Source organism: Ruditapes philippinarum, unplaced genomic scaffold (genome assembly GCF_026571515.1).
Source record: "Ruditapes philippinarum isolate M1 unplaced genomic scaffold, ASM2657151v2 ctg6021_1_1_1_1, whole genome shotgun sequence".
In the NCBI taxonomy this organism is placed as follows: Eukaryota; Metazoa; Mollusca; class Bivalvia; order Venerida; family Veneridae; genus Ruditapes; species Ruditapes philippinarum.
The window spans coordinates 85,221-108,372 of record NW_026856506.1 but is presented as its reverse complement, the minus strand read 5'-3'; the positions used below and the strand labels follow the sequence as shown (position 1 = coordinate 108,372).

The following is a 23,152-nucleotide window of genomic DNA, read 5'->3' as shown; positions in this document are numbered from 1 at the left end:
TGCTGTGCTGTTATTCTTTTCATTATTTTTTCTTGGCCATTGCATGCATTCGACTGCCTAGGTCTAAACGTAGTTTATATTAGACAAATATACACATTTACAAATGAAATAGTCTTATCCAAATGTTGATTTGTTAAAACATGGTCATGCGTGTGCATATTCTTCAAAGTTATATAAAATAATTGTATGCAGCGGGCGGATTAAGAATTTCTGTTTCCATGGGAAGTGGTCGGGCCCAAAGGAAATTGAATTGCGACTATAGATACACGTGTTTAACCGCGTGCACAAGGAAGAGGAAAAATTGGAAATTGAAGATTTTTAGAGCGTTTCAGGTAGTCAAACATTTTTCATATTAACTGAAAACATTTAAATATGAGGATCATATTCGGAGTCATTGCCAAGCGTCCCATTTTATTAGTTTCAAATAATCCATCTGATTCGGTATTGGAGTCAAATTTTTTAGGGCTACATGTGCCACAAGTTGAAAACTAAAATTATTTACTAAGTAAATGGCAATAACTGACTGAATAAATCCACAAGCGAACCACAAGGTGCATAAGTACACATGCTGACCAACATTCTTGTAAACTTTCAGGCCTACAGGTCAAATACTTTTTGAGCTATGCATGAACAAGTTGAAAATTGCAAATTTATACTAAGTCAAGGGCAATAACTCTAACAAAACTGAAAAAAAATCCACATGCAAAATCCCAGGTGCATAGCTTCACAGTGATGTTGATCATTATTCCTGTAAAGTTGGTTGATTCTAACTCAAGCACTCAAGGAACAAATAACACAACATAATGAAACGGTTTTTACTAAGTCAAGGGCAATAACTCTACAAATACTGGATAAATCCACAAGCGAAACCCAAGGTGCACAACTACACATGCTGACCAACATTCCTGTTAAGTTTCATGACTCTAGGTTAAATACATTTTGAGCTACGCACGACACAAATTGAAAATTGCAAATTTTCACTAAGTCAAGGGCAATAACTCTGACAAAACATATAAATTCACAAGCGAACCACAGATGCAAAGTTCACATGCTGATCAACATTCCTGTAAAGTTTCATAACCCTATGTCAGATACTTTTTGAGCTACGTGTAACACAAGTTGAAAATTGCAATTTTTACTAATTCAAGGAAAAAAACTCTACAAACACTAAATAAATCTACACGAAAATACCCAGGTGCACAACTACACATGCTGATCAACGTTCCTGTATAGTTTCATGACCCTATGTCAAATTCTTTTTGAGCTATGTGCGACACAAGTTGAAAATTGCAAATTTCTATTAAATCAAGGGCAATAACTCTAACAATACTAAATATATCCACACGAATACCCAGGTGCACAACTTCACACGCTGAGCAACATTCCTGTAAGGTTTCATGACTCAAATACTTTTTGAGCTACGTGCGACACAAAAATGAGAACGGACGGACGGACAAGGGTAAATCTTACTGCCCCCCTCCCCCTAAAGTGGGGGCACAAAAATGGAAAATAAATTTATAATTTAGTTTTGTCTATAAAAGTAACAGTTACGTTATTGGGAGTTCACTAGGAAAAGCCAAACCATATCGCTATAGTGTTTTCAAATTTAAACAGATGAATATTTATCTCCTCATTTCAAATGCAAAACTTCCAAGAATTTTGTCAAGAATTTGGGGAACATGACCCATACCCATGGAATTAGGGATTTCAGCAATGTTTTCTTCAGAAATTGGGGAAAAATTCATAACTGAAATTTTACAGGGAGTACATGAATGCAAACATGAAAAAGCCCTTACTTTCAATGACTTTATAATCTTGATCTTGTAACTTTTAATTGGGATTTTCCCCCGTGAATTTGGAAAATGATATATACTATTTTCCATTGGGTATATGACCCAATATCGGCTATAAAATAATCCCCCCCCCCCCCTAATGTCTTCATACATTTTATGCAAAGGTTTTACAAATAACAGACATTTGAAACTTCCCGGCACAAAGGTAAGACAAATGAAATTCTCACTTGAAATGGATGCTTTAATTTCATTCATTTTATCCTTGATCAATATATAGCTTGGGCACCTGTAATCGATTGTACACTCTTAACTGACTTTGATTTTTTCATTGTGTTTAATTCGCACAGAAACACGTTTTTTTTTTCAAATTCATCCTTGACCTGGTCCACGAAGCATCCTGTATTATAACATATGATAGAAATAAATGCAATCTACGGATTCCGAAGAGGAAAGGTGCCAACTTAGCGAATACGCTTTAGTATGCCATGGTAGCTGAAAGGATTATACCATCAGAGAAAATCGCCACGCATGCTAAAAAGCAATCGGCGTTGCGGGCATTCGGAAACCATGTTTCTTGGCCATTAGACTATGGAGGGAAATATCCGCCAAAAATATATGTATCTTGATGACATGTTATATCTGAATGTTACTAATCCATGTACATGTATGTTGATTGCATTCTTATTCATTGATTTAATAACTGAACTTTGAATATGTCAAACTGCCTTTATAAGTCTACTCCATTGCACATTGCTTTTTATTTAACTGAATTAACTACATGAAATTAACTACATGAAATTGTTTCCATGTACAATTGTCTTAAATATGTTATCTATTTCTCTGACTGTACACCAATTGCTTCTTTTTTTATTAAAATTCATGTATAATATACGCTATTGCTTCTTTGCACATTTCTATAATTTCAACAAAATCATTGTTTCATTTGTATGTGTACTATTACTTAATTGCACATTGCTTCTCACTTAAATAGAATTTGTGTACATGACTATACAATTATAGCTACGGGATGAAGTAGATCTTTTAATAAGGCAACTGCCTAGTGAATTTTTCTTTCATTATTTTACTACTCCTTTTCCTTCTAACAGCATATTTTCATAAAATTGATGCATTTTCAAAATCGATAAAATGTTCATTGAGACGCAAGCACTTATACGTATCAGACAGAAACGAATATAGTCAGTCATATTTGGATACCAGGTGACGCTATGAGGCGAATGACTTCTCCCGTGAAACGGTGTCATAATTATGTAAAAAGTAAACACATGCAATTCGGAATAGCCGGAATCCGGAATTCTTTTAGATATATAGTAAATCCGTGACTTGACCACCTGCCATAGTTATCATTGATAAACATTACATCTAGCTCCTGTCTAGTATTATAGCAGATGTGCTATGTGATACATGTATATGAGTGGAAAAAGGAAAATATTATACAATTGTACTTGTTAATTTATACAGAATACTGTAGTATGTATTGTACATGTATATATGAGTATTTATACTCGCCACCCTTTGCCTATATGGGCGAATACTCCAGAAGAGTATGAGATAGTCATTTTAGATTTTGAAAGACAGTGCAAGAAAATTATCTAGATTCCAGAAGCGGTGTTTTTTTTTTGTAGAAACAGTAGTTTGTAATAAGGTAAATTTTAAAGTTGAGTGGCATGCGCCTATTTTTTTTAAAGCTAGAAGCATTTAAATAACGGGAAATGGAAAGTTTTAGATTATAAAGTTGTACAATGTAAACATTCATGTTAAACATAATTTGCGGTTAAAATGCAAATTTGTGTATGAAAAGGTTAAATATGTTCTAAGATTACGGCATAAAATATATCACCTTCAAGGGACCTTTAAATTACATAATCTAACTGTTGAGATGTAAAAGCCACTGATTTAATATGAGGCAATGATATTTCGAATTCTTTTATTTGTTTAATTTGTGTTATAATAGCCGAAGTTCAGACGTTGCATGCAGTGCTTTCAGCGCTTTGATCTAGATTGCAGTGTTTACGATCACATCATTTCCTTTTATCATCAAATTAAATTCAATGACAAGTTTCTCATGGAATTTAAAACGTTTCATAATGCAAAATAGCCCGTTTATTTGCTTTAAATGTATGAAATCGGTAGATTGGTACATGTGCTTACGATACCATATAGCAGCTCTTGAAAATTTCGGAATTTTGTCTCGGTATTAGGAAAATTCTACAAAAAGATTATCACACCATTTGATATACCTATAAATTCTGGGTACCCTCCACCTAATTTCCAAGGTATCTTAAAATAACAGCAAAGTTATCTATAAAGATATTACTTAAATCGAGTAATATTCTCTTTGACAATATATAAAAAGTCACGTGGGTTTGCTACCTAAGTAGGTGTTAAAAGTTAATTGCAATGCATTTTGTGTTAGCCTTTCAAATAATTATGTATATAGGGCTTTCAAAAACAGTTTTTATTCAGACCGGGCGCTATGGTGCAGTGGTTACACTGTCTGCCTACCAATCAAGGGGTCGTGAGTTCGATCCCCGCTACTCCACTGAACGAATGAAATGACAGCAATACTGTCAAAGCCAGAACATAGAGACTAAACGAATAGAGCATACAAACTGACAGTAACCGGTTAAAACATACAGATACAGACTGAACTGACCAGAATTCAATTCGAAAGACCTAAATATACACAAGGAACAGACAGCAAAAGACATACAAAAAGGGATCTCACCAGGAAGACTAAACGGATCGTAAAGAGACTTAATGGAACATGACACACGCACATCAACAATACAGACAAGAAAAGACTTAGTAGAACTGTAGACAACGGAACAGGAACCGATAAAAGTGGGACATTATACAAAACAATGAATTAAACAGATGGAACAAGATATGATTGATACGATAACACTAAACAGGACAGTAAACGGTTAAAACCTACAGATACAGACTAACTTCCAGAAACTGACATCACCAAAGGGACATCACCATGAAGATAAAAGAGCCTTCTACTGAATGTAACATACATATGTCAGGACACTACACAAAGAGACTTAATGAAACAAAGCACAAAAACAGGAACCGAAACGGAGACCGATAACAGAGGCAGATAACAACAAAGGCAATGCAGCGTTCTACAAAACAATAAATTAACATATAAATAAAATACAAATAAATAAATGACGACAGGACATGACACGGAACAGACAAAATAGACTTAATGGAACAAGACACAAGTATATCAACATCAAAAACAATACTTAACGGAACTGACAACGGAACAACAGGGAACGAAGACCTCAAACAGAAGAACTGAAACGAGTATCGATTACAGAGGAACTACTACGAAATACGCAACAACGGAATGTTAACAAATACAAATAGAAACATATAACAAAGACGTAACGCAGCAAAAGACCGGAGATACAGCATTCCAAACGTAATTGAACAAGAACACTACAACGTAACACACATAAGTTTGTAAGCAGACAAGAGAAAAACCAGACAAGAAAAAACTAGAACAGTAAACGGCCAGGATGACCTTGATAAAAACATCAAGAGACAAATAAATATACAACCACACACAGGACAGAAAACACTGTAAATCCTCATTAGGAATGTCTAAGACGGGTAAAATAGCAAACTTAACGAAACATTTTGCAAGACACGGAACGGAAAACTTCTCAACAAGACATAGAAAAACCGAGAACAACTGACACACAAGAAGAATCAAGAGACAAGAAAATCAACGAAACATGCAAGACTTAACAGAACAGACAGGAAAAAAACAGAAAAACGAAAACAAGGATCGATAACAACGGAACATTTCAGGACAGACACAACCCTTCTCCTCACACCCGGCATTTTGCCTCAATTTTGACATGATCAGAACCTGTGCAACAAGCTCTGCACCAAGAATGGCAAATTTTATCTCAAAATCGCATTAGACGTCTTACCGGCAGCATGAGAAGGTTTGGGGCTATCATTCGGACACGTGGCGGCTACACACGTGATTAAAATTTGGCTACACCATGTCATTTTAGGTTACGTAATCGTCAACATTTACCAAAAATATCCACCGGTTAATGTTTTGTAAACCTCTGACACCATACTTATAAACACCTACATTTTTGGTAGAAAACAACACATTGCTTATGCTTCAATAATTGGGTAAAGAATTGAACTAAACTCATAAATTAACTGGTTTATGATTACTAAATTGGTATCGCTACTTATCACATTAAAATTTCTTAGCTCAATTGAGTCGTCATCTCATGACAGTGCTTTCAATCACAACCAATTTAAAGTAGGACAGCAACGCTCGACTATTCTTAGTGCTTGATAGTAAAAGAGCCTTGATAATGTAAAATTTTCTAAATTAACAAAAGGGCAATTTTTTTCTTCAAATCCATGTTACAGTTATAGGCCTTGGAGAGAGTCCTATTATGCTCTCAAAGAAGAGTCAAACAAATAAACTTGCTTTAAAGCCAGATTTTAATAGAAAATAAAAATATCAAAGGTGGTATGAAAACTTAAATATAAATTCTAAGTTGAAAAGGGGCATGATTCGTCAAAATTCGTCATATGTCAATGGACTTTGAAAATATTTGAGGTATTACAAAAACTTTAACATAAGTGGTTACGCCCACGCCGACACCGACGCTCGGGTGACTACAATAGCTTGACTTATTCTTGTCGAATAGTCGAGCTAAAACGTACCAATGGGAAGCTTTGGACAATCGCAATTTTTTATTTAGTCTGTACCCGCGATGCACGATGGTACGAAGGTGAAAACGCGATGGCGCGATGTTCGCCTTTCTCGAAGTATCAGGATATGCTTTTGCCGATAAGGCATTTGGCGGTCATGTTTCCTAGACTAGCGCAATGTGCCTATTGCAGTAAACATGTACAATGTAGTAAGAAAAAGTCGGATCAATGGGTTAATGACGGTGGGCTCATTATAGAATGGTGTGTTTATTACGAAGTTACACAAAATTTATATCGTTAGTAGTACTGTCATTTTTTCTCGACTGTCTCTTCTACTAGCGTCAAGTGCTTTATATGTAAATATGAGCCTCCAGGTTAATGCACTTTTTTTTGAAAATTCCCATAAAAGTAACGAATAGGTTTGTCAAGATTGAAATATGGACAAGTTCATTTTTGATATAAGGCGTGGTGAGGGTTAATTGTGCGATAAGCGTTATAATTAATAATTCTGAATCGTACCGTGTAAAGTTTGTATGAAATGTTTTTAACATGTCAAAAAAATCAACAGGCACATTTTCTCAAGCATGGTACAATAACTTTAGTAATATAATATGCAAAGAAGAATAGAAATAATGCGAAAATTACATGAATAAGTTTTATTAGTGATATTCCAGAAAGCAGTGTATTTAGACATTTACACTTTAATCTATAAAATTAGGATGAAATTTTCAAATAAGCAAAAGCAGGTAAGCATTTGTAACATTACTATGAAACAATGTATATCTAACAAACGTGTGATTAAAAAGTAGCAACAAGCATGCACTGGCGGATGTTCCCGCCAATAAATATTATTGTTAAAGAAACTTTACTAAGGTACAAAAGGCTTCAAACATAAAATTTGAAATTCTTACTAAAATCAACATTTGCACTTACAGCAGAAAGATATGCAACACCTACATGTATTTAAGATATACAGTCAGAATTTAAGCTACCCGCCGCTAGATGGTCATTAGAGTGCCTTAAACAAAATACATCTTGTCACGGAAGTGGTCTAACAGATTAACTAATCGGAACTTCTGACCGTTTTCCAAACTTCTGAATCAAGACAACTGCTATTATTCTTTCAATAATCAGGTACAATGCGAAGAAATAATTTATCAAAGGAGGTACAGTTAAGGCCAAATCAAAAATATATTAATGAAAATAAAAAGGAAATGTCACTTCCCCAGAATTGTATTACATCTAAATCCCCTTCCGCAGCGGACATGAAGTATGTACTTATTGACCTTTAGCCAACTATGCCCTCGATGATGTGTCATGCATATCAAAAGCACATAGTCTAACGATGGTGTTTATTTAAAATCTTCCATAAAGTCAAAAAGATATGGAGAACATTTAATATTGACCTTGGGAGTAGCATCCTGGATGTAACTTGGAGGTAGTAACCTTGATGTTGTACTCTGCAGATTGTGTCATGCTGTGGATCATTTGTGCCAAGTAATTTAAAAATATTTTAATTGTCAATAAAGTTATAGATAGGACATGGAAAATAGATGTTTTAACATTGGACCTTAGAGTGTGACCTTGACCTTGAGGGTAGTGACTTGATTGTTGTGCTCTGCACATGGTGGCATGATGGTGATCATTACTGCCAAAATAGTCTTAAAAACATTGCAGGGGTTATATGTTATGGAGCTGACACGAAATGTAGACTTTTCAACACTTCAAAAGATCTTTAAGTGTGACCTTGACTTTAGGGGTAGCAACCGAATTATTGCGCTCTGCACATCGTCCAACAATATTGACCACTTGTGCCAACTTATTTCAATTTGTTTCAGCGGTTTAAAAGTTACGGAGCGGACACGAGTGTTACGGACGGAGGCCATTTCTATTATCCCCTCCCCGCTTTGCGGAAGGGGATTCAAAATATATACATGTACATGTATATAAACCTGTTAACAACAATGTGTTTTATATACATTTATACAACACACAATGATGAAAATTGCTTAAATGCAATAAAGCGGGTTTTAACATCTATATGATTTAATTAATTGATATACCATATAATTCAACTTTGTTCTGAGCAGAACTGTACTGTAACAAATCTATTCTAACGTTAATGCACCAGTCAAATGTATCTCCGCTACTAACCACTGAAGAATAAAACAAGAGCACCGCTAGGCGGAGCATTATATGCCCGAAAGTGTTTTTTTTTAGTAAGGATGAAGCATTTGTAAGACATGGGAATTCGCTGTTCATCCTATAAAATTTTACAGCTGTAGGTTGATTAATACTTAAGTTATTAATAATGACCTTAACCTTTGACCTTGTGACCCCAAAATCAATAGTGGTCTTCTACCTTATATGGACAATCATCCTAAGAAGTTTGAATATTGTGGGCCAATTGGAACTTTAATTATGCTCTAGAAACTGTTTTCAGTATTAAGGTAAAAGTGACTTTGATCTTTGACCTTGTGACCCCAAAATCAATAGGGGTCATCTACCCAATATGGACAATCATCCTATGAAGTTTGAATATTGTGGGCCAAATGGAACTTAAGTTATGCTCCGGAAACTGTTTTTGGTTTTAAGGTAATGTGACCTTGACCTTTGACCTAATGACCCCAAAATCAATAGGGGTCTTTTGCCCAATATGGACAATCATCCTATGAAGTTTGGATTTTGTGGGCCAAATGGAACTTAAGTTATGCTCCTGAAACTGTTTCCAGTATCAAGGTAATAGTGACCTTGACCTTTGACCTTGTGACCACAAAATCAATAGGGGTCTTCTACCCAATATGGACACTCATCCTAAGAAGTTTGAACATTGTGGGCCAAATGGAACTAAAGTTATGCTCCGGAAACCAAATTGCTAACGGACGGACGGACGTACGGACGGACGCCAGGGGGTATAACATAATATGCCCTTTCGGGCATATAAAACACCTGTTTAAAGACATCGCCCTACAGTTATAGTCAAATGGTAAAATATCCACTTAAATACCACACAGCAAGATGGATAAATCCCCCCAATATTTTAACGCGGCGGTGCAGGAATAGACGTAAAGATAACCCCACTATCCATTGCAATCATCTAGAAGATGAAGGTCATTGGTAATATTGACTGGTGACTAACGTCAAATCCTCTCATGTACCCTCTGACAATCACAGAGTTATCAAAGTTTGAGCACCATTTCTAGCAATTAAATTTTAGTCCTACGTCTGTCAATTTCATTTGCACTTCGAGTTCGTATCTCCTAATGTTCATACGCGCGACAATAATTGCCCGTGTAATACTTTCCAGCTTGAATGTACTTTTGAAACGTGTTTGCGTATTCTGGGTAAGTAAATACATTATCACACATTTCTTCCCGCAGTTTTAGCCTTTTAAAGGACATCTTTGCTTGTAGCAAACAATCATCTGTCTTGTCGATGAATAAATCATATCTTAAAGTGTTGTCTGCCACATTATAGTCCGGAAACATGTAAACTATGAATTCATTATCATGAAAAAAGTGGGGAAGTCTTCGTTCAGTTAAAGCAATGCTTAAAAAGTCAAGTAAATATGCTAGCGCTTGTTTGACACCTGTCAAATGAACTTTGTTCAGTACAGTGAGATACAAAATGCAGTAAAATGCTATATGCTTCAAATGATAAGACCGCACATGTGCTACAAGTTGAGGAGGCTCCCATGTTTCTTGTAAGGACGTAAATTTCCATTTCAAAATGCGCAGCGCGGTTAAAATGTAGCTTTGTTCTGTTGATCCGCGCGCAACATCTATCACGTGTTTTTCATAACCGGAACTACACAGACGCCATCTTAATTCCGGTGGACAGGCATATTTTCCTGCAGCAGCTTGATTCGTTTCAACCCATCTGAAAACAGCGTATCTTGGGCATTCCATTGTCTTGTTCCAGTCTGTAGGATCAGGGACTTTTTCCATTCCTATCTGAATAGCTGAAGAAATATTCGGGAAATAAAATAAGCTACACAACTAATTTTCATATACACGGACAATTATTGGCAAAAGATTGTAAAGCATGTACATGTATTACAATACATTTTTACCTAATTTTTTTCTAAGAATATAACTTTAATCGCCATCACATCGAAAAATATTTATAAACATGTAATAAATAAGTACAATACAATGCAGACCGGCTTGGAGTAGTAAAATATTTTCAGACAAAATTAAGACTTCGCAAAAAATGTCACTTGTCTATAACGAAATCTCTTAGCAACCAACATAATTCTTATTTTCCAAACTTAAAAGGGTGTTGCTCTGCAAAGGTTTTACCGTACAACTAATGCGAACTATTTTCAAACTGCATACGAGTACATGTATATGAATAAAAAAATATATTTTACTTTGAATGTTAACTTCATGACCAAATGTAATACAAACCTGGGACAATATCCACATTTATTACTCTTCTACATATTTTAGGTAAATCTCTATTTGCTGATTCTAGTACTGAACGATAGTGGCGATCTTTCACTTCTTTAAGACTCTGAATCACATGATTTTCCTCTATATTCCGTGGAAATATAATTTCGATTTCAATATTCACTGCCGGTGGATTCTTCCGAATTCTATTTAGAGTAAATTTATAAAGATCTTTGTTAGAATCGTTTACTGTTACCTGAATGTCGTGTGATGCACTTTGAATTAAAGAAATAAACAATTTTTCGTGTAATTTTCTTGAATTTAAGCAAAATTTGTCTAAACTGTCATCCCATTCGATACACTCGTTTTTGAAGAACCATTTGTATCGTTCTGGATCTATATCGTCTGCAACGACTAGGCGACCAAATTCTGGTAACATGTTGTTATATGCATCAGTTAGATGTTCAGTCTGAGGGAAAAACAAGTAAGATGATATCATATAAAAAATTCATTCCGAAAGTCAACATAATGAACATTTTATGAACCAGTTCAGTACAAAAATTCCTTTTTAATATATTTTGTATGTCTACATATCAAAGTATTGTTCATATATATTTATCATAAGATTAGTTATTAACGTATTCTTTATTTTTAGGAGATAGAGTTTGTTAACAGTTCTCTTACGGTGGTTCAGTCCCTCCCTATTGTATAGAGTAAGAAACATCTGCCGTTTGTTGATTAGTTGCATATTTTGGGTTCTAGAAATTTATAACCTGCTATGAGGGTCTATTTTATATAAGAACATGAGAGCTGCAGCATCAAAAAACATATCAACGGCTAGTTTCTTAACTGAACAAGGAGGATTATACATAATTATATAGTGCAGATCGAGAGAACGCTCCTCGACTCTTATTATAATGCACAAAATATAACCATTATCAACAAGACTGTATTCAGAATATGAGATTGAAATAAGCATGACGATTGGATATAAATATACCGAAATTTACTATTTATAATCTAGTGTGTTTCTATATATTGTTATTTTATATTATAAAAATCATTCATAATTAATTGATAAATATACAGAAAATTAGGAACATTTGAATACTGAAACTGGTTATAAGAGATAAGTTCGAAGTAGGGGATGAGTTAGTGGGTGGACCGTATCGGGAGAACATATAAGTCTGTACATCAATTAACATTAGTGCTTAATCATTTACCTTGTTTTTCCCGTTTTACAGCCCAGATTTACTGCGCATGAATACGGAGGATAAAGTGTGCGGCGCACTCTGGACTCCCACCTAAAATATTCATCCGTTTGAGCGTAAATGATCTGTTAAATGTTATTTATTATAATCAAGTATTAAGAACCAATCTTTGGTCGCTAGCATTAGTTCTCTGTTTGTATATAATAGCACGAAATGCGGTTCATAGATAATAAGAATAGATCCAAGTCTTATCTCCGAGACAGAGAATACATATGAGCTATCTGTATTCGTGAGAACATATTTACATGTGACGCGTATTGTAGTAGAGTGAGACACTACGGATGAGAGATGTAATTAGTAGAGAACAAACGCCCATTTTATGTGAGCGGCGGTGTGTACGTATATATATCCAAAGCCGGATCCACAATTATAACACTGCCATAAAAGTAGTCGCGTCATGACTTCAACTTTCTCATGATGTACATCTTACAGAGTTCCATCGATAGACACAGCACGCTAAGTGTTTAAACAGTATTATCCACACGATAGAGTTATACAGTCATCAGACGGCGATTTGAGTGATTATTTCATATAGAGGCAGCACACCTCTCATTCAGCACATTTATTTCTATCTCATTCTAAAGTAAAAGTATATTAACAGATAGAACCAACCGGTCTAGTGTGATAGTTACCATTGATAAGAGAATGATATTTTACAGCACTTCAGTCGAGGGAGCACTAACAAGACGGCTACCAGGGTTGACCGGCAAGTCGGGATGTGTCGGCCTATCTGAGATGATCATATGTGAGATAGATAGTGTATGAAATCGCGCAGCAAGACATAACTGAATTACATAGTACAAAAAGCAAGTCGGACGCACATAATCAGTAAAGAAAATTATATACCATAGAGATGCGAAGCTAGCGATATCTGTGCAACTGAACTCATTTCAAGTATAAACAATCATTTGCTATTTGATTTATAGTTTTCTACACGCGAAGTACGACATTATCGTATTAATTCATATGGAGCAGGGAATGGATAAATAACCATAATTAGTCACTAAGAATAGGTTATATTTAAGGGTAATATATATCTTTGTACATTAACAAATCACTAGCAACTTCGGGTTTTGAACAGATTAGCATGCATACCAAGTTTGAAGTCAATCCGACTTATGGTGACTGAGTTATGCTCCGGACAAGCTTTAGGGGACGCCGACAACGACACCGCCGACAAAAGTAACCCCTATATGTCGCCTTTTCAAGGCGACACAAAAAGATGTCAAAATATGCAAAAATAGCCCTTACTGCTTATAGTAACGCAGTAGAAATATAGTTATAATTACTGAAAAATTCGGTCATTAATCGCATGTAAATTATATAATAGAATTTGAATCTTTATACCTTTCCTAAAATCTTACTACGTTTTTCTCAGGTTTGATTTTATCGAAATATTTTTGCTCATCTGGAGGCGTGAAGCCTTAAAGCTAAATCATGGACCGTCTTCAATAAGCAAATTTTGGGCGAGTACTTGGACATAATAATTATCATTCTTAAATCAAAGAGTTTGTCATTCCTTACATTACCGTTGATAAACAATATACAGACCTCTAAGGGCAAATCATTTATATGAAACAGCATCAGGACATCAAACTCATCAGCTTTACCCACTTTAAGACCTTCTCTTGAACTACCTAAATATAAACAAAAATACATTTATAATTACTTAATAAATTATCTCCAGTTAATAAGTTTTTTGTCTACCTTTGTATTTTTGGGAAAACAAACAAAATGTGTTAGAAAGGTAATGGTCAAACTTAAATCGAGGCATTAGTTGTTTTTTAATCACTTATCAAATTCTCAGATATATTGACAATCATTGAGGATGGTATCGTGAATTTTATATAAAGCACGTTTTGGTCTTTACTAATTGAAGAAAAAAAACTGAGCTGGTTATTTAAGGCACAAGCTAATACTATTGATAACAAGATATGTTTGTAAAACATGTATGCCCCCTATCAGCAGCCAATTAGTCATGTGATAAGGTTGTTATGCATGACTTCTGACCCAGTGATCAAACAATTAATAAGGGTTATCTAGTATCTAGTGGTCATGACCTTAACCTTTAACCCCTTGACCCAAAACTCAAAAGGGGTCATCTGCCGGTCACGACCAATCATCATACAAAGTTTGAAGTTCCTAGGCCTAAGCGTTTTTAGTTAATTGATCGGAAACCGTTTTAACATACAAGGTCAATGTGACCTTAACCTTTGACCCCTTGACCCAAAACTCAAAAGGGGTCATCTGCCGGTCACGACCAATCATCATACAAAGTTTGAAGTTCCTAAGCCTAAGCGTTTTTAGTTAATTGATCGGAAACCATTTTAACATACAAGGTCAATGTGACCTTGACCTTTGACCCCTTGACCCCAAAATCAATAGGTCATCTGCTGGTCATGACCAATCACCATACCATGTTTGAAGTTCCTAGGCCAAAGGGTTCTTAAGTTATTGATTTGAAAGCATTTTTACCTACAAGGTCAATGTGACCTTTCCCTTTGACCCCTTAACCCAATATCAATAGGGGTCATCTACTGGTCATCATGACCAATCACCATACCAAGTTTGAAGTTCCTAGGCCTAAGGGTTCTTTAGTTATTGATCGGAAACCATTTTTACCTAAGAGGTAAATGTGACCTTGACCTTTAACCCCTTGACCACAAAATCAATAGGGTGTCATCTACTGATCATGACCAATCACCATATCAAGTTTTAAGTCCCTAGGCCTAAGGGTTCTTTCGTTATTGATCGGAACCGTTTTTACCTACAAAGTCAATGTGACCTTGACCTTTGACCCCTTAACCCCAAAATCAATAGGGGTCATCTGCTGGTCATGACCAATCACCATACCAAGTTTGAAGTTCCTAGGCCTAAGGGTTCTTTCGTTATTGATCAGAAATCGTTTTTACCTACAAGGTCAATGTGACCTTGACCTTTGAACCCTTAACCCCAAAATCAATAGGGGTCATCTGCTGGTCATGACCAATCACGATACCAAGTTTGAAGTTCCTAGGCCTAAGGGTTCTTTTGTTATTGATCAGAAACCATTTTTACCCAAGAGGTCAATGTGACCTTGACCTTTGACCCCTTGACCCCAAAATCAATAGGGATCATCTACTGATCATGACCAATCACCATACCAAGTTTGAAGTTCCTAGGCCTTAAGGTTCTTTAGTTATTGATCGGAAAACGTTTTTGCTTACAAGGTCAATGTGACCTTGACCTTTGACCCTTTGACCCAAAATCAATAGGGATCATCTACTGATCATGACCAATCACCATACCAAGTTTGAAGTTCCTAGGCCTTAAGGTTCTTTAGTTATTGATCGGAAACCGTTTTTGCTTACAAGGTCAATGTGACCTTGACCTTTGACCCCTTGACCCCAAAATCAATAGGGATCATCTACTGATCATGACCAATCACCATACCAAGTTTGAAGTTCCTAGGCCTTAAGGTTCTTTAGTTATTGATCGGAAACCGTTTTTGCTTGACCCCTTGACCCCAAAATCAATAGGGATCATCTACTGATCATGACCAATCACCATACCAAGTTTGAAGTTCCTAGGCCTTAAGGTTCTTTAGTTATTGATCGGAAACCGTTTTTGCTTACAAGGTCAATGTGACCTTGACCTTTGACCCCTTGACCCCAAAATCATTAGGGGTCATCTACTGGTCATGACCAATCACCATACCAAGTTTGAAGTTCCTAGGCCTTAAGGTTCTTTAGTTATTGATCGGAAACCGTTTTTGCTTACAAGGTCAATGTGACCTTGACCTTTGACCCCTTGACCCCAAAATCAATAGGGGTCATCTACTGGTCATGACCAATCACCATACCAAGTTTGAAGTTCCTAGGCCTAAGGGTTCTTTAGTTATCACTCGGAAACCATTTGGTCTACGGACCGACGGACCGACGGACCGACGGACCGACAAGTGCAAAGCAATATACCCCCTTTTCTTCGAAATGGGGGCATAATAAACTAATTGTCACTCCATAATAAACTGGCTGGATTGTCTTTATAACACAAATATATACAAAGTCATTGAGCTCACAACACTGACGGGCAAGTGACTCGAAATTCTTAAAGAGCCTGTATGTTGTAATTAAAGTTGATACCATACTTAAGTGAAATTTTATATATGTATATAATTATGCTTCTAAAACAATTTTCAATCATCGAAGAATATGTAAAGTATGTACTGCAAATATTTGTCCACATTTTATGTAATCATTAAAATATATGCATATATATATATTACAAAATTTGACTTAGACTTAATAGAAAATAAATTTCTAATTACAGCCCTTTATTAACATGAAATGTAAATTCGGTAATATCTTTAAAAAAATGCTTTTTGGAACTTAAAATATTGATAAATCTTCATTTGAATATAAAACCATGAAAAAATTGAGTTACAGGATCTTTAACCGGTCGGACCATTGAGGTCCAATAAAGCTCTGATAACAGGTTTTACTATATGTCACGTACTATATAACCTAATGTGATGTCACATGGTGTTTTTTTCGATACTATCGGACTGGAAATGAATATCACCGGTCAATATTTATTTGCAATATTCTTCAGGGGCGATTAATCTATATAGTATGGTGACTAATTTGGTACACTGCGCGTTGCGTTGTCGATAGCGACAACACAACCTATATCGTTATTGCCTTTCGTCTTGTCGCTAGCGACAACATGACAAAGCGCCAAACGGCGCGTTGTCGCACTGTCGTCTTGTTTCAAGCGAAGCACGCCAAACGGCGCGTTGTCGCGATGTCGCCCTATCGTTTGACTTATAAGCCAATCCTTGGATTTGAACCGAGCGAAAATGTGACATCGCGACAACACGCCGTTTTGCGTGTATCGTTAGCGATAGGACAAGACGAAAGTCCGAAAATGCGCCGTTTGGCGCTTTGTCACTCTCCAACACGACGCTCAAAAGCGTTCCAAATCAGCCACAATAATATAGCCTGTCGGGTGTTATTTCAGTTCTTGAGTTGCTAATATGCACTATTATCCTGAAAGGCATGTGCTCTTTTTATAAAATATAAATACCTTGTTTAATATATTCTTTAATGATCACATCTTTGTTCAGGCGTTTTTTCATCTGACATAGTAACATATGAAGGACACTATCCACGGTTGATGTCGCGTGCTTCCAGTCGGATTCATTGATATCCAGTTGTGTGTACACTATGGAAAAAACAGTGAAAAACGTTCGTCAAATGTGAACAAATAAATAACTAAATGCTCCTTTATGGTAACGCACGCTCAAATGATCAGTTAAATGTGGTTCGATTAGGAAGACCGCCAAAATTTCCGTATGTACATGTATGTAATATAATTATACAATGTTTACCGAGTTATATTTGAATCATTTATACTATATTTTTTCCTCATACATGTCGTATGATAAAATAATCAGAAATGGACTCGGAGTCATTACATGTATTTCGGTAGTTCAGTACACATTTCACGAAAGGGAATCCTTTTCCCGAGATTTAGTTATTGGTGGGTTCGCATTCTCCGAAGGGTTTCTTCGATTTGAGTAATGTTTTTGTTACTTATATATACACTGTGGGGTACTGTTTTAGAAAAATTTCTACAAAAGAGCTCGTTTTCAGACTTTACCGCTTTATTCATATTGTAAACATTAAAGATAGACCGAATCGGAAAAAATGTAATATTATTAACAACTCATGTATTTCCTAAAATATATCTTTAACTTGCATCTCTAACACATGTTTCAAAATGAAATAAACAAAGAAAGATAGTCTTACGTGATTTCATGTCGTCTTCATCCGGGCCCCATCTGCTCACCGGTTTCCTCCATTGGTTAAAGTTCACTCCAACCTCAGACAGATTTAAATCACTGGATATTTTCCATCCAGATTTCCTTGGTTTACTCTAAAAAAAGATTGCATGCCGTCATTAAATAGTGAAACACTTTAAAAAAAAAAAAAAAAAAGAGTCCGTGACAAATTATAAGCTATCATTTGTCGTGATTTTTATCAACAGACATACATGTATGAAATGTATGTACATGTAACAGCAGGCATCGGTAATGAGTGGGCATTTACTGTACAGGTAAGATTTCACATGTTAATGTATGACAATCGTAATTTCAAGAAACTTCATTGCTCATACAGCTTATATCACGTGCAAATCATTTCCCGCTAAATAACAGAGTGGTTTCCTATTGATCTGAACATTGCTGTTCGGGTTGGAATATCTCTTCCGAGGATAGCGGCCCGCCCATGGATGGATATTCCGATCTTTTATTCTAAATTTTTACAGCTTAGTTTAGTCCTGAAAACGGGTAAAGTTTTTTTCCCTAAATCCTTCCACTCGGACTGCCAAATAAAATTTACCTCGTTTTCAGGCTTAATCCGGACAGTATTTAAAACATTAAACGTTTTTTAAAAATTATATTAAGTACTATTAAAGCCAATTTGTGGTGCGCTACATTATTTATTGATATTCTAACGATTTCTTTAAATTAAAACATAATTATTTTATCTCCCAGTCAGGTGCACGATGACGTAACTTATCCGGCAGTGTGAAGGTCCATAACTAGTATATAGGGTTAACGCACGTTTTTCCGTGTTATAACGTCTGCAGAGTCCGAGGAACGGTTGGTGCCCGAGCCCGGTAGGGCGAGGGCTCCAACAGTTCCGAGGGACTCTGCAGACTTTATTACACGAAATAAACGTGCGTTGACGCTATTATAGCATAAAATTTTCAAACAGATTCGTGATGTATAGTTTATACAAAACACAATTACATTAAATTATTGTGCTTGGACGGTATTTATCCAATTCTATGTTTTACGTATGCGTTTCATTTTTCCGGGGCCAACAACTTGGAAAATTCTCGGAACCGAACGAAATTTTGAATTTTAATTGATTTAACAAAGCTTTGCCTTTGGAGATTTATTATCTCAAGAAAAAAACAGGTTACATTACTCTACCCTCTACCCAAGACAAAACATGACCCTCAGAAATTCTTAGAATGATTTCAGATTGATGAGTGACATCAGAATCGGTTTATTTTTTTTAAGCAAACAAGTTTATAAAAAAATTAGGCACTAAGCATTATTCTCTCAAAGAAATATAAAGAGCATTTATCAACATTAACATAAATAAAAAACATTCTCTCATATTAATTTTGTGTTATCTAGTTTTGTAAGTTAATCGGAGTTTTAAACTGAATGACAGGTAGATTCTACTGTACTGTATTTGTTTACATTGACAACTGTCCGTTTCTTAGAAAGGGCGACAACCAAGATTAGCACCGATGTCTATACGCCGTTTTTTCCGGCATATTTACTTGAATATGCGACTGAGGCCCTCGAATCAATAAATTTCAATATAACAAGAGCGCATGACTCTTTGGCAAACAGGCAAAATCGTCATTTTTTGTTTGTTTACTGGGCCCTGTATGTATTGCGCATAGGTGAAACCGGGCTATAACAAGAGCGCGTGACTATGTTAACACATGGTTTTGGTCCCGTTATAACATGGGCAAAATAGGGGAAAATAGCCGATTTTATGCTATAATATATGGAACGCCATAGCTGCCTCATGTTGTAACATTGCTTTTATCTTGCAGCAGCCTATAAAGCGTCTTATTATGTCAAATATTAGTGTTGTCTTCCCACAGTATTTTGTCGACTTGTCTAAACATTGCCTTATTTTGCGCAACAGTAGTCTTATCTCTTCAAAATGTGATGTTGACTTGTCTTTATTTCAAACAGTAGTGTTATCATGTCAAAATGTCGTTCTGGCTTGTCTGAAATGTGTCATATTATGTCAAATAGTCGCGCTATTTAGTCAAATTGTGGAGCTGTTTTGCCTAAAGACTGTCTGATCATTTGATACAGTAGTGTTCTCTTGTCGAAATTTGGTGTAGACTTGTCAAAATACTGCTTTATTTTATCTAACTGCTATTATTTTGTCAAAATACGACGTTTAAATGCCTTAACATTGTCTTATTGTGTCGAACAGAAGTCAAGTGTTAATTAGCCAGCGTACACTACTGAATAGTCTTATTATCTCAAATATTCGCATTACCTTGTCGAAAAAGAGTATTGACTGTACTAAATCATACTATATCATGATAAACTGTATGCTATTGTCAAAAAGCGGTTTGACTTGTTAAAACTCCGTCTTACAAATGTAAAAGAGAAGTGCTGTATTGTGAAAATTTGACGTTTTCTTTATTATGTCTAATAACTGTGTTATTTTGTTGAAATTAAGTTCTGTCTTGAAAAAGCGCTGTCTGATTTTGTTAAACTGTCCCTTTTTCACGCCCGCCCTCTCTATTCGCGCGGGCTCTGGTCACGTGATACTAAATTTGGACAACATCGCATCTGGACAGGATAACACGATTATCTGACATAATGAGTCAGTATTTAGACAAGTTTACGTAATAAATTGGCAAGTCAACGCCACTGTATTAGTACGGAAACGTATATCGGCCTCGTCATGTTGTCTTGAATCCTGTTTAATTCGTCTAAATAACGGCAATGCATATTTACTAAAGGCATCTTAATACAATTACCTTTTTTTATATGTCTAAATTATGTCAACATGCTATTATTTCGTGCACCAGTTTGTTGGTATCATTTCAATTAATTTGTAAAACTCGCCTTTTTTCAGACTCTTTTTATTAACCAACGTAGCAATGTGTCCAAAAAAAGAACATGTTTCAAGGTACCGCGATTTATTTTGTCTGAACCAACATTTAACCACCACATGGATGGCGTTTGGACTAAAATGCTGCAAACAATTTTCTTCATGGTAAATACTCTTTTTTACTTTTTATTTACTGGTAAATTATGTATATTTCGACATCGAGTAGTATGTTTATAATGATTTATCAACTGTTTATTCTTAAATTGACAGAAGTATGAAAATTTAAGTCTTAAGAGGTGATGTGACCGAATGGTTAGAGCATCGGACATGTAATCCTTGGATCGCTTCTAGGCGTGAGTTCGAACCCCCTTCAGTGGTAACCCATTGTTTCCTTGAAAAATTGAAAAAAAAATCATTCTCCTCATTGCTAAGTACTGGTTTGCCCCAGGAACGTGTTCGAGAATGATTCTTTTAGCTGAAAGTTTCTTCCAATATCGAACTACAAATTGTAAAGACTAAGTCTTAAAGTCTCTTTCGGCTTTATTGAGATCACACTGTAAATTAATGCTACCCTTATAGAAACATATTAATTATTTCTACCAAAGAATCTTTGTCTGTATCGTGCATTGTTGTAAACATGTAAGACTAATCGTGCCATACTAACGTAGAAAGCAGATATCTAAAGGGAAAAGAATTATGACCCTAACTTTTATTGACATTTTCAGTTTCTTCATTATTTTTATTATTTTGTCGTAGGATCATTGAATGAATTCATAAAGGGCTCTGCATGCAGCGAGATAAAAAGTCACTGTTACTTAAACTACAGTAGTCTTATCCAGTTTGTGTTTAAAATCCATTCAGTGATTGACCTATTTCCTCTTTTTCGAGTCATCTAAATTTATCTTGTTTATTTGCTGTTATTATTTCTTCTATATTGGGAAACTAGTTAAAACAACTGATATCAATCGCTCTAGAGGCTCGTTCCAGATAAAACTGGAGGCATAAAGATTCCAAATGTGTTGGACTACCGAGTAATTTTATGAGCGTAATGTGTTTACTTATTTTTTTCAACCACTAAACTATATACCTGTCCATTTTTTTCTCAGATTCTGCTGCTTCCATGTGTTGTAGACGGAACTCTTACCTACCCGGGGGACACCGCCCTACTTGAAGAACTTGATCGCTATTATTTCTCCCTGCGCATGTTCAGAGAAGATAAACTTGGTTTTCTTAATTTTACGCACCACATAAGTATAGGTCATCGCACACTTGGAAAACTCCTCAAAAGACTAGGTCTTCTCAGAAGAATGAACGAAAGTCCACCTGAAGTCTGATTTATCAGTCTCCAGCAACAAGGTTATAAAAACGTTGGCTATAAAAGTATGCGGAAACTGCTTCATTTGAAACACAATTTAACCATTACGCAGGAAACTGTTTGCCGTATGTTAATACAGATTGACCATGAAGGTGATCATCTAAGGTCAAAGCGCAGACTTAGAAGATACTTTTAAAATGGCATGGAATCATCATAGAATACGTGCGCAACGCAAACTTGATGTTCCTACGGGAATTCCAGAGTTCATGTATAGACATCGGCAGTGTTTTGTGCATTGAATTGTGGTCTTCGTTTGCATATTAGCCAGGATGATATACGTTTCATTCGTAGAGAAACAACCTTTCCCATTCCATTTCGCTGTTGCAACTATGAGTATCAAACTTTAAATAGTGGAAAATATTACTGGGACAATAGTGACACGTTTACCCGTTCCAGAATCAACATCTCATGTACATCAGTTGTATGCAGCAATTGTATCGAGATTAGTTAGACATTCTGTGTAGAGGATATGTTTGCAGTGTCACTTAAGGAGTTGTCAACTTGTTTTCATTTTAGTGTTTTTCTTACGTTTTCAACTAGGGTTATTGTATTGACTCTGAATATTTTATATATACACATGTAGTTGCCTGTAAATTGTACTCAACACCTCATTAAAATTGGACACGGTGATTTTATAACTGCATAGGTGGTTCTGAATCTTTCTACTCAACATAATTCTTTACTCTTTCCCGTATGTTTTGCATATATTCTGTCTTTACTATAATTAACTGTAGCACTAAAACTGCTACTAATACTTTTCACCATGTGCCCGTCCAATAATAGAATGAACTAGATGTTTTTTTATGAAAAGAGCATGTCTCCCCCCCCCCCCCCCCCCGAACCTACTCAAACAAAGATATGGTATGGTATTGTATGGTATGGTATGGTATGGTATGGTATGGTATGGTAGACGGACAGGGCAAATACAGTCTCCCCCAGAGAGGAAGTGGACATA

General features: G+C 35.7%; 1 protein-coding gene across 2 annotated transcripts in view; it reads right to left on the bottom strand.

The window, feature by feature from the left end:
* Positions 1-7,146: 7,146 nt before the first annotated feature.
* LOC132746799 (uncharacterized) overlaps positions 7,147-23,152 on the bottom strand; it is a 32,509-nt gene continuing 16,503 nt past the window's right edge. Inside the window, exons 2-6 of one of the 2 annotated variants that reach the window (XM_060736052.1) lie at positions 17,967-18,093; positions 17,242-17,379; positions 13,729-13,814; positions 10,925-11,375; positions 7,147-10,476 (exon numbers count right to left, since the gene is read on the bottom strand). In XM_060736052.1, coding sequence (XP_060592035.1) covers positions 9,776-10,476; positions 10,925-11,375; positions 13,729-13,814; positions 17,242-17,379; positions 17,967-18,093 — 1,503 coding nt within the window. In that variant the 3' untranslated portion in view covers positions 7,147-9,775. The remainder of the gene's footprint in view (positions 10,477-10,924; positions 11,376-13,728; positions 13,815-17,241; positions 17,380-17,966; positions 18,094-23,152) is intronic. The other variant, XM_060736051.1, reaches the window with a different exon arrangement.